The sequence below is a fragment of the Danio aesculapii genome, chromosome 20 (assembly GCF_903798145.1).
Source record: "Danio aesculapii chromosome 20, fDanAes4.1, whole genome shotgun sequence".
Lineage (NCBI taxonomy): Eukaryota > Metazoa > Chordata > Actinopteri > Cypriniformes > Danionidae > Danio > Danio aesculapii.
In genome coordinates, this window is record NC_079454.1 from 778,016 (window position 1) to 794,763 (window position 16,748).

A 16,748-nucleotide genomic window follows, 5' to 3' on the forward strand; every position below is an offset into this window, starting at 1 on the left:
ATAGACGTCATAGTGGTAACATCCACACAACGTCAAGCTGCCACATCATTAGACGTTGATATTTGGTTGTTTTTAGGTTGCGTTGGAAAGTGACCAAAATCCAAAGTCTGTCAGACAATGGACACTGACATCGGTCTGACATAGGGTTCTGACGTCAACCGGATTTTCATTTACATCCAAAATGTAACATCCCCTGACGGGGTACAACATCAGTCTGTGCCTGCTGGGATTGTAATGGGTTAGGGTTAGTGAATGGAACATAAAATTAAAGTAATACCTAAACAAGGTTTAAAATATATAATCTAAAAGTAACATTTAAGTTTAACTAACAATTGACATCATTTACTACTGGCTTTATTACCTGCTTATTATTAAGATATGTTGTTCATTGCTTATTAACACATAAAGTATGATCTTATTTTACATTCCTGTCCTACCCAACACCCAAACCTAAACCCAACTACTACCTTACTAACTATTAATAAGCAGATAATTGCAATCAGATACTCACTGTTGTCTTTCTCTTTGCCCGTTTCACATGTTAAAACAGGAAGCCTTCGATTCAAAGAAACAATAATTTAAACACTTTATTGTTTCTCTCTGTGGAACAACGTGTGTTGTGCGCCTTGAAAACGGAAAAACAGCTCCCAGACTTCCAGCGATGTCTTCCTCTCTGCCGCTACCATCTCTCCCTCCGAGTCCGCTGGCCATGGAGTATCTCAACGACTTCGACCTGCTGAAGTTTGAGGTGAAGCCTGACACCCCTCCGCCCCCTGCCACCTGCCTCTACCCCAAAGCAGGGGTCCACGCGGAGATGACCGGTTCTCCGTTTGCTCCTCGCCCTCCTGCTGACTCCAGCCTGAGCTCCAGCCCGTACACGTCTCTGCCCCCGTCGCCCACGCTCAGCGATGGACCCCCGCCTGCCTCCGCCTCCTCCTCGTCCTCCTCGCTCTCCTTCCCGCTTTCCATCTCCACCGGGTACCTGTCAGGACAGAGCTCCGGCTCTCAAGGGACACTGGACGGGAGCCCCAGTGCAGCGGGAGGTCCCGCGCCATGTCCTAACGCCACCTCGCTGGAAGATCTGCTGTGGCTGGCGGCTCTCCAGCAGCAGTTCGGGGGGGAGGCTGGAGGTGCTGCTTCTCTACTGGGAGCGTTGGGAGGAGTGCCGGAGCGAGGAGACCGGGACCAAAGAGGCTTTCTGGGATGCGAAGATGCTGTGGAGGCCTTGCTGAACTCAGCAGCAGCTGCTGTCACTTCACAGGTATGATCTGACTAGGGACGGTTTCAAGATTTACAGCACTTTGGAAAAGTCACAGATGTTAAAACCTATAAAAACAATTTGTTATATGGTTTCAAGGTACAGTTGAAGTTGAATTATTCGCCCTCCTGTTTATTTATTTCCCCAGTTTCTGTTTAACGGAGAGCAGATTTCTTCAACACATTTCTAATTATAATAGTGTTAATAACTCATCTCTAATAACTGATTTATTTTCACTTTGTCATGATGACAGTAAATAATATTAAACTAGATATTTTACGAGTATTGAGCTTAAAGTGACACTTAAAGGCTTAACTAGGGTAATTAGGGTAAAGTTAGGGTAATTAGGCAAGTCATTGTATAACAGTGGTTTATTCTGGAGACAATCCAACACTAATATTGCTTGAGGGGGCTAATAATATTGACCTTAAAATGGCTTTAAAACAATTAAAAACTGCTTTTATTCTAGCCGAGATAAAACAAATAAGACTTTCTCCAGAAGAAAAAATATTAGAGAAAATACTGTGAGAAATTCCTGAATCTGTTCAACATCATTTGGGAAATATTTGAGAAAGAAATAAAAATTCACAGCAGGGTGAATAAATCTGACCTCAACTATATATCCAAATGAATGATTTGATGCCAAATAGAGCTATTCGAGTCATCTGCAGAAGTTGTGTTCATATTGCAATATATATTACAGAAAAAAACCATATCACAATGTCAGGTTTCTCCAATATCGTGCAGCCTTACTATCCACTGATTGTCCCCCTTGAGAACAGAAGTTTGTTACCTTTATCGTCTACATCAGGGGTGCTCAATCCCGTTTCTTAAGATCTACCGACTACAGCAACACAAGAGCATGCAGTTAGTAGGAGAAATACAACATGGCAGCAAGGTTTTGTTTTGTTTTCTGTACCTAAAGCAAAGTTATCAAACACGTTTCTGGAGCTCAGCTGTGCTGAAGTGTGTATATTACCATCCCTACTCCAACACACCTGCCTGTAATTGTTAAGTAACTTTTGTTTGCTATATCCAAATTACCCAAAAAATGGGTCAGTTGGTGTTTCTGTGTGGAGTTTGCATGTTCTCCACTGGTTTCCTCTGGGTGCTCCGGTTTCCCCCACAGTCCAAACACATGCGCTATAGGGGAATTGATCAACTAAATTGGCTGCAGTGTATGAGTCTCTGTGAATGCATGAGTGTATGGGTGTTTTCCAGTGCTGGTTTGTGGCTGGTCTGCTGCGCTGATAATATTGTGGCTGGTCTGCTGCGTAATAGCATATGTTAGATAAGTTGGCGGTTCATTCCACTGTGGTGACCCCATATTAATAAATGAATGAATGAACATGACATTTTCCGAAAAAAAATTTGCTATATGATTTTTGACAATACTGCACACCCTGTGTAGAGTATTACATTACATTTCATCAGGTCTTCATAAAGGCCATTTTCATTAAAAACTGATTTACAAAGTAATTTAGACTTGAGTTCATTCATTAATAAGTAACATCTCTATTGAGTGAACATGCTAATGTTTCATCTTAATACATTTAACGAAATTTTTTTTTAAACAAACACATTTTGTAGAGCTACAGTAAAAAAAACCTTTAGCAATGTTTGAAAAACTGCACCTACACATTCAAAACATCATCATCACTGGGACATTTTAATGTAAATATCGAGTGTAAGTGAAATCTTAAGTACAGTAAGGACTTCAGTGACGCTGCATACACTGTAAACAGTGCTGGCTTCCACACAATCGATTTGTGTTGGGATAACATGACGGAATCAAGCTCACTTAATAGTTTTTACAAATTTAGGTTGATTGAACATACAATTAAGCTGTCCCAAAAAACATCAACAAATGTATTGTTTCAGCTCTTTTTATAATTTAACTATAGCTTATAGTTTTATAGTTTAAAGTTGATAGATTCTTCCAACATTGGCGTGGGTTTCCTCCGGGTGCTCCGGTTTCCCCACAAGTCCACACACATGCGCTATAGAGGAATTGGGTTAGCTAAATTGTCCGTGGTGTACAGTTGAAGTCAGAATTATTAGCCCCCCTTTGAATTTCTTTTTGTTTTTTAAAAATTTCCCAAAAGATGTTTAACAGAGCAAGGAAATGTTCACAGTATGTCTGATAATATTTTTTCTTCTGGAGAAAGTCTTATTGGTTTTATTTCAGCTAGAATAAAAGCAGTTTTTAATTTTTTAAACACCATTTTAAGGTCAATATTATTATAAGGCTCAGTATCTAAAAGAAAGCATTCAGAAATTGATTTGAAAATTGATGCCCAAATTGTCGACACCGATCACAACTTGGATATTTTTGCCTTAGTCCAATATACTCTATGCAAGAACTTGAATTGTATAAGGGAATGACGAGCACAAATAGAAGTAGTTTGTACACGAGACAGGGCCTTGGACCATTCCTCGTCTGTGAAAACATGATTGAGATCTGATTCCCAGCTCTGCTTTATTTTAAAAAGGACGAGGAACCTAAACTGTCTAATAAATTAGATTTTTTGTATCTAAAACCGGATCATTTCATGTTTGGGAGGTGCATGGGGAAAATAGGAAACTTAATTTCTTATAAATGTACATGTCTGAAGATATCGAACAAAATAAATTCCAGAGGTGCTTGATTTAAAATAAATCGTTCTTTAAAAAGTCTTTGAGTTTGCTTGAGTTTCATGAAGTTTCCCAGTGATGGGTGGCTGCAGGAAGGGCGTAAAACATGTGCTGGATAAGTTGGCGGTTCATTCCGCTGTGGCGACCCCGGATTAATAAAGGGACTCAGCCAAAAAGAAAATAAATGAATGAGTTTCATGTAAGAGTGGGAACCCTGCTTTAATTGTTAATCATTTTCTAATGTTCATTATGTTCATCTTCTCTGTCAGTTCCCGGTGTTGTCCCAGAGCTCCAGCAGCAGTCACATGGGCGACTCCAGCAGCGACAGCAGTGCGGATGTTGTCCTGAACAAACCATCAGACATGTGTCACCGCCCTATACTGGTGGTTTCTTCCAACCCTTCATCTCTGGCCAACGTCAACCCATCGGCCGGTCCCTATGCACAGCCCCTCAGTCCACAGAGCCGCCTCCACCACCCACACCATCCAATGCAGGGGCATCACCATCACCACCATCACCACCACCTGCTGCAGGTCGCTCAGGTACTAAAACCTCCTAATCCAGGGCGCCAATTATATGTTGACCATGTGGGGAGGGTGTCAACAGATATGTTAACATATGACATAAATGATGACATAAATGTAATATTTTGGGTAAACTATCCCTTTAAGTACCGCATATGAATGCTAACAGCTAATGGTACTTGATCCTGTGCACATTTGTATTTTTTTAATCAGGCTTACATCAGTTTTAAATGTAATGTTAATAGAGCATGTTATTACATGAGCAAAGATTATTAAATCATAATTTGATTTACTATGTAGCACAGTGCACTAAGTAGGCTACTTAACAGTATGGATAGACAAGTGGCAATTGTATTGGTGGCGTTTATTTAATGTATATTAAAGTCCCTGTGGAGTGCTTTGAAATGTGCATTTTATATTTGAAATTTGACGTAATCTCAACTGAAACATGAAGAAAGGGCGGGGCATAGATTAGCTCCTCCCCTTTAAAAACATCCAATAGCGTTTTGCTATTATCACAGCTCTGCCAGTGAGAGTGGCTTCAAATGAAAATCAAATGAGAAAAGGGGCGGGGTTTGGCAGACATTAGAGAGCATTTGATTGGTCAGAAGTTTTGATGAGAAACTGAAGTATGAGGTGATGCCAAAAACAGATCCATTTAGGCGGAAGTGCCAAAATTCAAACATTACATCTTCCAAATGTGAATTGTGTGACTGTTTTGGAGCACACTAGCTTATAGATACCCTATACTGATGCTAACATTAAAGAAACGTTATTTTAATGTCACGGGACCTTTAAGCATGTTTCGGTGCATGGTTGTGAGTGGTTCGTGATATTGTGGTAAAGAGTGTTGAAAGCTGGTGGATGCCTGTCTCTAAATGTGGAGCAGCGCTATCAGATTATGGTAATATCTACTATTATTGTGATGTAATCCCGATCACTGTCACTTACACTCTGTCAGATTATGCTCTGTGGAAATGTGCTGCCAAAACCACACATATGGACAAAGATACGCTCGATCTCTCTCAGTGTCATGGATTGGTCAGGCTCTCACGACCCCCACTCACGAAGATCACCATCACCTGACTTCTAATGAGCACACAGCTGCATCACATTCACGAGCACCAGATAAAAGCACAGCACTCCAGTCGCTCATTGTCCGGGCTCGTCTCGACGAAAGCGGACAACTGAGCGACCACTCAGCGTAGTCATCCTCAGCTAAACAAACGATTTACTTACCTGTTCTCTTTGTATTCCTCCTAGTCTTCCTGGTCCTCCCGAATCGTCCTGTCTTCCAGTCCTTCCAAGTCTGTGTCATCCTCTGTCAGCTGTATCTGGTGTGTGCTGTCCATCCTCGTGTATTCCTGTTACCCAGCCACGGAGGAAAAGACCCCAACATCATTCCTGATCCTCCTGGCTATCCTTCATGTGCTCCTTGTTGTCATTCAATAAACACCCTAACGTTTCCTTACCTCTGTCTCCTGTCCGCTTCATAACAGAAGCCCGGACCCATAACGACGACAACATGAGCACCCTCGATCACTTTCAAGAGCTGGTGGACCAGTTGAAGCGGATTCTACAGCCACCAGCTCCACTTTCCAACGCACCACCAGCACCGAGCACTTCCGCCTCCACAGTTTCTTCTTCGGCCCTTCCTTCCAGTCCCATGGCCCGACCAGCGCCCTACTCAGGCGGAGCGGGGGAGTGCAATGGTTTTCTGTTACAATGTTCCCTCATATTCGAAATGCAACCTTCTCTATATCCCACAGATAAGTCAAAGATCGCCTACATCCATCACTACCTTCACGGAGTATTTCAAAGAGGTGTTTGGACGTTCTGATGGGGAAGTAGCCGCTGGAGAGCAGCTGTATCATCTAAAGCAAGGTACTCTATCTACACAGGAATATGCTCTCCGGTTTCGCACTCTAGCAGCTGCAAGTGGATGGAATGAGAGATCGTTGTTGACCACGTACCGGCTCGGCTTGGAACCCACTCTCCGAATCCAGCTGGCCACATTAGATGATACAATGGGTCTGGAGAGATTCATCCAACATTCTCTCCGATGTTCCGATCGTCTCCGTTCCTATCAACAGGACACCATCACCCCCCTCGTCTGCACTCCTCCAATCGCCTGAGTCAACAGCCTCTCCAGAACCAGAACCCATGATAATAGAGTCTGGAAGACTGACATCAGCGGAACGACAGAGGAGGCTGACCCGGGGTCTGTGTCTATACTGCGGTGTCAGTGAACACACCCGTATGGAGTGTCCCCTTCGTCCCATTCGGACTTCAGTGAGTGTATTCAGTACGAATATTGAACAATGTAAACCACTTACTACCACCGTACAAATAACTACTGCCTCTATTTCTCTCCTTGTCACAGCCCTCATCGACTCCGGGTCAGCAGGGAACTTCATCTCCCAATCCCTCTGTCGTCAACTCCACCTCCGTACTGAGGCGTCCTCGCATATATACCAGATACAACCGATAACCCAGTGCACTCGATCTTCGACCCGTATCCATCGACAATGCGAAGACATCCTTCTTCAAGTGGGGCTGTTACATCAAGAGAGGATTCAATTTCTGGTTCTGGAGGGTGCAAATATGGACATCATTCTAGGGCGCCCGTGGCTGGTGAAGCACGATCCCATCATCTCTTGGGGCACAGGAGAGATAAAGAAATGGGGATCTGGATGTACACCTACCTGTTTTCCAAATCTCCCTCTTCAAGGTCGGAACCCCATTTCTTTGTTTGCAACATCGGTCGAGAGCCCTCCTGAGAAGCAGTCTATCCACATTCCTAAGGAGTACAGCTCCTTTCATGATGTCTTCTGCCCCAAGAGAGCTTCCCAGCTACCGCCGCATCGGCCATGGGACTGCGCGATCGACCTAGTTCCAGATGCCCAGTTGCCAAGAGGTAGGATCTACCCGCTCTCACTTCCAGAGAATCAGGCAATGGAAGATTACATAAGGGAGGCTCTGAGTCAGGGGTACATACGTCACTCAAAATCACCAGCCGCCTCAAGCTTCTTCTTTGTGGCCAAGAAGGACGGAGGGCTGCGTCCATGCATCGACTACAGGGTCCTAAATAACGGTACAGTAAAATACCGATATCCCCTTCCTCTGGTACCAGCCGCTTTGGAACAGCTCCGAGAAGCTAAAGTCTTCACTAAATTGGACCTCCGCAGCGCGTATAATCTGATAAGAATACGTGAGGGGGACCAATGGAAGACAGCATTCGTGACCCCTACTGGCCACTATGAATATGAGGTCATGCCTTACGGTCTGGTCAACGCCCCCTCCGTATTCCAAAACTTCATTCATGAAGTCCTCCGGGAGTTTCTTCACCACTTTGTAATAGTGTACATAGATGACATCCTCATTTACTCCCGGAGTGAGGCCGAACATCGCCAACACGTTGCGGAGGTCCTACACACATTGAGAGAACATCACCTCTACCTCAAAGCGGAGAAATGCTCATTCCACCAGAAGTCGATTCATTTCTTGGGATACATCATTGATCAAACCGGTATACGTATGGATGGGAAGAAAATTGAGGCTGTTCTATCCTGGTCAGAACCCACTTCCATTAAGGAGCTCCAGAGGTTTCTTGGGTTTGCTAACTTTTATAGACGGTTTATCAAGGACTACAGCAGGATTACATCACCTCTCACTAATCTCCTCAAGGGTAAACCCAAAGGACTGGAGTGGACCAAAGAAGCAGCCGCAGCCTTCCGCCTTCTTAAGAAGGAGTTCACAAGGGCCCCACTCCTGACTCATCCTGACCCAAATCTTCCTTTCGTGGTGGAAGTGGACGCATCCACCACCGGCGTCGGGGCAGTATTATCTCAACATCATGATACACCGCCCCGACTGCATCCCTGTGCCTATTTCTCTCGGAAGTTGAGCCCGGCGGAGCAGAATTACAGCATAGGAGACAGGGAGCTGCTAGCAATCAAGCTAGCCTTGGAGGAGTGGCGTCACTGGTTGGAGGGAGCCAAACATCCGTTCCAGGTGATCACAGATCACAAAAACCTCCAATATATCAAAGAGGCCAAGAGACTATGTCCACGTCAAGCCAGATGGTCACTTTTCTTCTCACGTTTTGATTTCTCCATTTCCTATCGTCCAGGACCCAAGAATCTAAGAGCAGACGCTCTCTCTCGTTTACACGAGCATCACGATCATGAAGAACTCCCAACGAAGATTCTTCCCGAACACATCTCCATTTGTCCGATCACCTGGAACGCTCCTCCAGTCGTTGCCACTCCGGAAGCCCCTGCTCCGCCGGGATGCCCTCCTCATCGGCAGTTCATACCACCTGAACACCGGGTAGATCTGATCCACTCCTTACATACCTCGCTAGGCACTGGACATCCAGGGATCAACAATACTCTCTCGCTAGTATCCCAACGATTCTGGTGGCCAAACATGGCAAGGGATGTGAGGCAATATGTTCAGGGCTGTAAGGACTGTGCCCAATCCAAGAGCCCACGTCATCTACCCGCTGGAAAGCTCCATCCCTTGCCGATTCCGAACCGTCCCTGGTCACACCTAGGAGTGGACTTTATCACTGATCTCCCTTCGTCAGAAGGTAATACCTGTATTCTAGTCATAGTAGATAGATTCTCAAAGTTTGTCAAACTAATCCCTCTGAAAGGTCTTCCCACAGCCTTTGAAACAGCCGACAATATCTTTAATCAAGTCTTCAGGTCATTTGGTATTCCAGAAGATATTGTGTCGGACAGAGGTCCACAGTTCATCTCACGTCTATGGAAAGCCTTCTTCAAGCTCCTAGGTGTGGCCGTCAGCCTCTCTTCTGGATATCATCCCCAAACCAACGGGCAGACAGAGAGGAAGATTCAGGAGGTGGGACGGTTCCTGAGGACCTTCTGCAGTGGTCACCAGAGCTCCTGGAGCCAGTATTTGGGCTGGGCAGAATATGCCCAAAATTCACTGCGGCAACCCTCCACCGGACTCACGCCATTCCAGTGCGTCCTGGGCTTCCAACCACCGCTCTTTCCCTGGGATGGCGAACCATCTGATGTCCCCGCAGTGGATCACTGGTTCCGGGAGAGCGAGAGAGTCTGGGACGAGGCTCATCAACATCTGCAGAGGGCAGTCCGTCGAAGCAAGGTAACCGCCGATAGAAGAAGGTCTGAAGAACCCAGATACACCCCCGGACAAAAGGTGTGGCTATCCACCCGGGACATACGCATGCGACTGCCCTCTCGCAAGTTAAGTCCCCGATTTGTTGGTCCCTTCACCATCGTGGAACAGGTTAACCCCGTCACCTACAAACTACAATTACCCTCTCACTACCGTATTCACCCTACATTCCACGTATCACTCCTGAAACCCTATCACGATCCTGTTCTTCCCTCCACAGAGCCTGACCACGAAGAGGAACCCCCTCCTCCACTGCTCCTAGAAGAAGGAGCCGTCTACGCAGTGAAGGAGATCTTGCGTTCCCGACGTCGTGGTGGCCAGTTGGAGTACCTGGTGGACTGGGAAGGGTACGGCCCCGAAGAAAGGACATGGGTTCCCAGAGCTGATATTCTCGATCCTAGTCTCATGGTGGAGTTTCATGAGAGCCACCCTGAGTTCCCAGCGCCTAGAGGCAGAGGGAGACCACCACGGCGTCGGAGGTGTCGGCCCTCAGGAGCGGGCCCTGGGGAGGGGGGTACTGTCATGGATTGGTCAGGCTCTCACGACCCCCACTCACGAAGATCACCATCACCTGACTTCTAATGAGCACACAGCTGCATCACATTCACGAGCACCAGATAAAAGCACAGCACTCCAGTCGCTCATTGTCCGGGCTCGTCTCGACGAAAGCGGACAACTGAGCGACCACTCAGCGTAGTCATCCTCAGCTAAACAAACGATTTACTTACCTGTTCTCTTTGTATTCCTCCTAGTCTTCCTGGTCCTCCCGAATCGTCCTGTCTTCCAGTCCTTCCAAGTCTGTGTCATCCTCTGTCAGCTGTATCTGGTGTGTGCTGTCCATCCTCGTGTATTCCTGTTACCCAGCCACGGAGGAAAAGACCCCAACATCATTCCTGATCCTCCTGGCTATCCTTCATGTGCTCCTTGTTGTCATTCAATAAACACCCTAACGTTTCCTTACCTCTGTCTCCTGTCCGCTTCATAACACTCAGGTGTATGTTGGATCTTTATTTTTACAAAGACTACCCATAGACATGATGATTTTTATACTGTACAAACTTTATGTTCGGTCCCCTAAACCTATCCCTAAGTTAATAAACGAAATAAAACAATACTTCAAATGTCTAAAATTTGAATATATAATATATATTCCTTGTGGAATTAAAAACAGATCAGATATGTCAGTTTTTTACCATCCTCGTGGGGACACAATATAGGGACAGCATGTTCTGGAAGTATGGACCGCACAAGCACTGCATTGAGAGCATACAGTCGGCCATGTTATAAACAGACACACGAAAGCTCATACATTTATTACCCCTACAGAAATCTAACATGTGTGGATATGTGAGCATATAAATAACATTATAGCTAATTTATTTGAACATATATGATCATGTTTGTAATTCCAATGGCAGAAAACTAAATGTAAACAGATAGTTCTGCAATATTTTGAAATATATGTTGCAATAATGATTTCTTTATATATGTTAAATCCAAACACAAACTTGTTTGTAATATATATATAATTTGCAGATATTGCCATATATCATATTTTGAAATGAAATGAAGTTAAATTAAATTGCGGTAGGGCCCTGCTACTGTAAAACACATTTACAGGTAAGTTACTGTAAAGGGGCAGTTGCTGGCAACAGTTACTGTACATTTATCTTGCTGTATATGGGTTTACAGTATTGTATATCTTTGCTGTATAATATACAGTAATATTCATAATGTGACTTTAAGAGACAGTAACATACCACATAAGTGTCTTACAGTAACATTTACAGTTAAATACCGTGTTATTAACAAAAATCATTAGCAGTGTATGATTTTAGGAATGCAAATGAAGAAAGGTTAGAGAGTCAACCAGACTGCAGACATCGACATGAGGACTCCAGAGTACACAAACTCCCTTGTATATGTTTAACTAATCAGTAATGAGCATGGAGTCGACCAATCCAGTAAGTTACTGTAAAGAGGCAGTTGCTGGAAACAGTAAGGTACGGCAAAAATACAATAAAGGACTCTATCATACACTCAGTGCAATAAGGAATAAGCTGTGTATGGTGTGATTTGTTGCTATTTTCGGACCAGCGCAACAGTAATTTTCACGTTTTGCACCACGTTGTTTAAATAGTAAATCCATTTTCGCCACTTTGTGGACACACACACTCACACTCATCACGAAATGCTTTTTTTCTTTCTATTCAACGTGCGGTATCAATAAAAACAACACTCTTCCACCAGTCCTCACTTTATATTTGCGTCTAATACCCCAGTTTGTCATGGGGGCATGAATGAAATGTTCATGAGTAAAAGTGAAACTGTCGAACTTCAGTTAAGATCGAAAAATTAAAGATGAAACACCCAAAATTACATGAGACTCTGCAGACGTGAATAGCCTGGTGACGCAACATTCAAAAAGCACTTCAAGTAACACCTTACTTATATTACTGTCTTATTCAGATTAAGGCAAATAACTATTACCGATGTCCACGTAAACGTAGTCAGTAGTCTTCAAAGTTAGTGAAAGATCCAGAAGGGCATCCTGCTGATTTGATTCAGAAGGGCACTTTTTTGTCAGACGGCTCACCGGTTTGACTTTCATTCATTCACCGTCATTATTTTTCATGCATTTTATTTATATATATATTATACTGGGATGCATATACTCTACAGATGCCTGATAGTTAGCTGTGGAGCTAACATTAATCATATTATTTACTCCCTCTAGTGAACGCATAAAAATCGTCATCATAATTTACTTGAGTGCACGCCTCAATGTCTTGCGCACCCCAGTTTCCTCACTCCACCAAAGTAAAGGAGTAAAGCAAAGAGTAAAAGTAAAGTAAAGCGAAAGTAAAGAGGCTGAATGGAGGAGGCTCGTTCTTTATCCTCGCGCTGCATATGCTCTGTTTAACTAGTGAAGCGTTTAGTTTTTACACTTACAAATTCGCCATGTAAATAGCAAATGCACCATGGAGAGACACAACTGACTCTTAAAGGGAATGAGAGACAAGACTCTGATTGGTTTAATGCACGTTATGCTCAAAACACACCCAGAACTCATTAAGAGAATAAGCTCAACCCTGTTAGACCATGCACTGGGGCTCAGAGGGAATTTTACTGTTCTTAAAATAGCAAAAGTGGATTCAGACCTTGATGCTTTTGCATCATGCACTTTAGACTCTGCACCTAGATCGTTAAAATAGAGCCCAAAATGTCTAACAGTGAAGAATTGCATTATGGGACTTTGATCTTTCCTCCAAAAGCTTATGATGTTGAAAAGTTTTGACTTTTGTGATAGTCTCCAGTGCTATATTGGTGTTGTATATTACACTACAGAAACCTTGTAATAAACTGCAGCACATTTTCTGTTATTTTACAGACTTATTCCTCTAGATATGTCTCTTATACACTGATTTTTGTAAATTACACAGTATTTTACTGCAATAAGAACTGTATTTTACTATAGGACATTTATGTGGTGTGTTACTGTATTTTACAATTGCATTGTGAAACTTACTGTATATTTTACAGTAAAGATATACAATACTGTAAACACACATACAGCAAGATAAACAGTGCTTTGAATACAGTATTTATGCTGTAATGCTGATTTACAGTAAGTTACTGTAGATTGTTAGAGACAGGAAATTGTTAACAGTGTACATTATATTATCGCTAACTGCAAAAATGTCAATAAAAGTCACACAATTTTCAACATCAGAAGTGGACAGAGCAGAGATCAACATCCCATAATGCACTTCACCACCGCAAATACTGTAAACAGAATACACACAAAATATGGAAGCTGCTAATTGACAGCTATTTTCTACTGTGTTGTGTGTGCCTGTGTATCAGCCAGGATTCACACGAGCGTTTGATGAAGCTTTAATTGTCAGGATCACATTCTGTGGCAAATCTCCGGGACTTATGTGGTATTGTGTGTGTCTCTTTCAGTGCGGTGTGGAAGAGCGTTTCTCCGACGAGCAGCTGGTGAGTCTGTCTGTGCGCGAGCTGAACAGACATTTGCGTGGGGTCAGCAAAGACGAGGTGGTCCGCCTGAAGCAGAAGAGACGGACGCTGAAGAACCGCGGATACGCACAGTCCTGCCGCTACAAACGTCTTCAGCACCGACACGCACTTGAGTCCGAGAAACACATCCTCACACAGCAGGTACACACCATAGACCCTGACACCATTACAACAAACACAGAGCAGCATATACGATATACATTGTTGTTTATTTTGTTTACTCATTACAAAAGTGTCAATCAACATGAATGAATGTGACATTTACAGTAACTCTCTCTCTGTTTGTCCTCCTCTAGCTGGAGCAAATCTTGCTAGTCAATTTAGTTAACTTAATATTATTTACAAATTTAAGTGGATTAAACATAAAACTTTTAAGTTGTCCCAACAACCCTGCTGAAAGATCCAGCTTAAACCAGCCTAGGCTGGTTGGCTGGTATTAGCTGGTTGACTAGCCAGGTTTTAGAGGGGTTTTGGCCATTTCCAGCCTGGTCTTAGCTGGTCAGGCTGGAAAATGACCAGCTAAATCCAGCTAAAACCAACTTGAGCAGCCTGGTCTAAGCTGGACATAGCTGGTTTTGGCTGGGCTCCCAGTCTGGCTAGGCTGGTCAAGCTGGTTTTAGCTGGTCATTTTTCAGCCTGACCAGCTAAGACCAGGCTGGAAATTGCCAACGGCCAAAACCCCTCTAAAACCAGGCTGTTCAACCAGCTAAAACCAGCCAACCACTCTAGCCTGATTTAAGCTGGTGTTTTTCAGTAGGGAAACACAAAAAAATTGTGTTGTTTCAACTCATTTTAGATAAGTAGTTTGAACAAGCAGCAGAAGTCATGTTTTGAGTGCAGGTTTAAGTGTTGGAGAAGGGGTCGACGTTAATAAAATACAATTTAATGTGTAATTTCATGTAATAATTTCAATAATTTGAATAATACTTGGTTTAATTACTGTTTGTACATTACTGTGATGGTTGGGTTTAGGGTTGGAGTAGGGCTAGACGTTCATTTAATAAATAATATACAGCTGAAGTCTGAATTATTAGCTTATTATTCTAATAACTGATTTATTTTCTCTTTGTCATGATGACAGTAAATAATATTAGACTAGATATTCTTCAAGACACTAGTATTCAGCTTAAAGTGACATTTAAAGGCTTCACTAGGGTAATTAGGGTAAAGTTAGGGTAATTAGGCAAGTCATTGTATAACAGTGGTTTATTCTGGAGACAATCCAAAACTAATATTGCTGAAGGGGGCTAATATGGTAACAATGTCACATTAGCATGAAAAGCTAATTGCTATATTTATTGCTAGCCGACATTTGGGACACAAACGTTTTCTTCGTGAATAAACCAGCCCCAGAACGTTGCTGTTTTTATTTTGTTTACTCATTATAAAAGTGTTATTCACTGTGAATGAACGTGATATTTACAGTAACTCTCTCCGTTTGTCCTCCTCTAGCTGGAGCAGCTGCAGTGTGAGCTGTCGCGCGTGTTGCGAGAGCGAGACACGTACAAAGCCCGATACGAGAAGCTGATCAGCTCCAGCGAGACGCAGCCTTCGCATCCCAACACCTCGCCTTCTCCCACTCCTCCAGACTACTTTTTGTGACACACTTGAACGAACACTGAATGAAGACGACGGGTGGAAGGAGTTCAAGCGAGCTGTACTCACAGTGTGCAGCTCAACTTTTAAAAAAATAAGCTATTTAACCAAAGCGGGTTGATTGTGAGGTGGACCTGAGCCCTGGATTGTGGCATAATAGTGCTGCTGCTGCTGATGGGATTGCATTTCTGCCCATTGCGAGCTTGTATAGCGCCGACGGGATTTCATTAGCATCCATAGGTAGGAGCCCACTTCGATAGACACCAGAATGTGCAGTATCAGAGAAACGACAGCGTATAAATAACAAAATAAAACTGCATTATTTGAGTATCACACACTGAGAGCTGTAAAGCAAAGGTGGATTGTTTCCCATAATGAATTAGATTAATTAAAGGCACTGATTTCCATTCAGAAAATGAGCTGCAGCTTATTGCTAGTGTAGCTTATAGCTAGTTCATATTTCATTATTCATTATGTTCACGCTGCTTAAAAATGAAGTAGTGATTAATACATGAAATGCTATTACAATTAGCCCATTTAAAGTCTGTGTGAAATTACAGTGTTGATGTAGGGTGGCACGGTGGCTCAGTGGTTAGCATTGTGGCCTTACAGCAAGAAGATCGCTGGTTCGAGTCCCAGCTAGGCCAGTTGGCATTTCTGTGTGGAGTTTGCATGTTCTGTGTTGGCATGGGTTTCCCCCACAGTCCAAACACATGCGCTATAGGGGAATTGATTAACTTAATTGGTCGATTTGAGTGTGAATGAGTGTGTATGAGTGTTTCTCAATACTGGGTTGCGGCCGGAAGGGCATCCGCTGTGTAAAACATATGCTGAAATAGTTGGTGGTTCATTCCGCTGTGGTGAACTCTAAAATAGAGACTAATCCGAAGAAATATGAATGAATGAATGTTGATGTACTGTTTTTAAAACAGAATATTGAGCAAGGGGCGTGGCTTTTGTTTTGTGCATCAATCCATCATAGCAAACTAACAGTAAGTGGGGCGGGGTCAAACTGACATCATCAGAGAAGCACCGCCCACCCATACGCGGAATCAGATGTTCAGAGTTTGATTGAAGATTACCAAAACAAACGTTTATTTTTCACTTGCACAGATTAATTGTTCACATTGAGAATACTAATATGAGCTAGCAAAATAAAGATTGTAAATTCTGATTTCACACGGACTTTAAGTATGCTGGATATTTATTCAATATACAGAGTTAACATTTTGTGATTTTTGGACCTTTAAAGAGATGGTTATTTATTAAATATCTATAGATTTTATTTACGAATGAATTGACAATAACCTTTTAACTTACACTCAGATTTAAAAATTAAAAATGTAATCAATATCTTAATATAATATGGTTAAATTGTGTTCCTGACACCACCATAAGCAAATATGAGTTTGGAAAAAATTGATTTTAATAGAATAAACCAAGAAGTTTATCCACTTCAATTTAATTCATGTTTATTTCTCTAGCGCTTTTCCATTGTGGATTGTGTCTCAGCAGCTGAATACAGA

At 42.9% G+C, this 16,748-nt stretch overlaps 1 protein-coding gene across 1 annotated transcript; it reads left to right on the top strand.

The window, feature by feature from the left end:
- The first annotated feature begins 661 nt into the window (after positions 1-661).
- nrl (neural retina leucine zipper) lies at positions 662-15,228 on the top strand. Its single transcript, XM_056481612.1, has 4 exons — positions 662-1,261; positions 4,162-4,434; positions 13,552-13,767; positions 15,079-15,228. The coding sequence occupies exons 1-4, from the start codon at positions 662-664 to the stop codon at positions 15,226-15,228; spliced, it is 1,239 nt and encodes a 412-aa protein (XP_056337587.1).
- Positions 15,229-16,748: the final 1,520 nt, after the last annotated feature.

Excerpts from the sequence above, each read along its gene's own strand:
- nrl (XM_056481612.1), top strand. The coding sequence starts at position 662 with ATGTCTTCCTCTCTGCCGCTACCATCTCTCCCTCCGAGTCCGCTGGCC. Across the intron at positions 1,262-4,161 it reads CAGCTGCTGTCACTTCACAG|TTCCCGGTGTTGTCCCAGAG; the intron begins GTATGATCTGAC and ends CTTCTCTGTCAG. Across the intron at positions 4,435-13,551 it reads ACCTGCTGCAGGTCGCTCAG|TGCGGTGTGGAAGAGCGTTT; the intron begins GTACTAAAACCT and ends TGTCTCTTTCAG.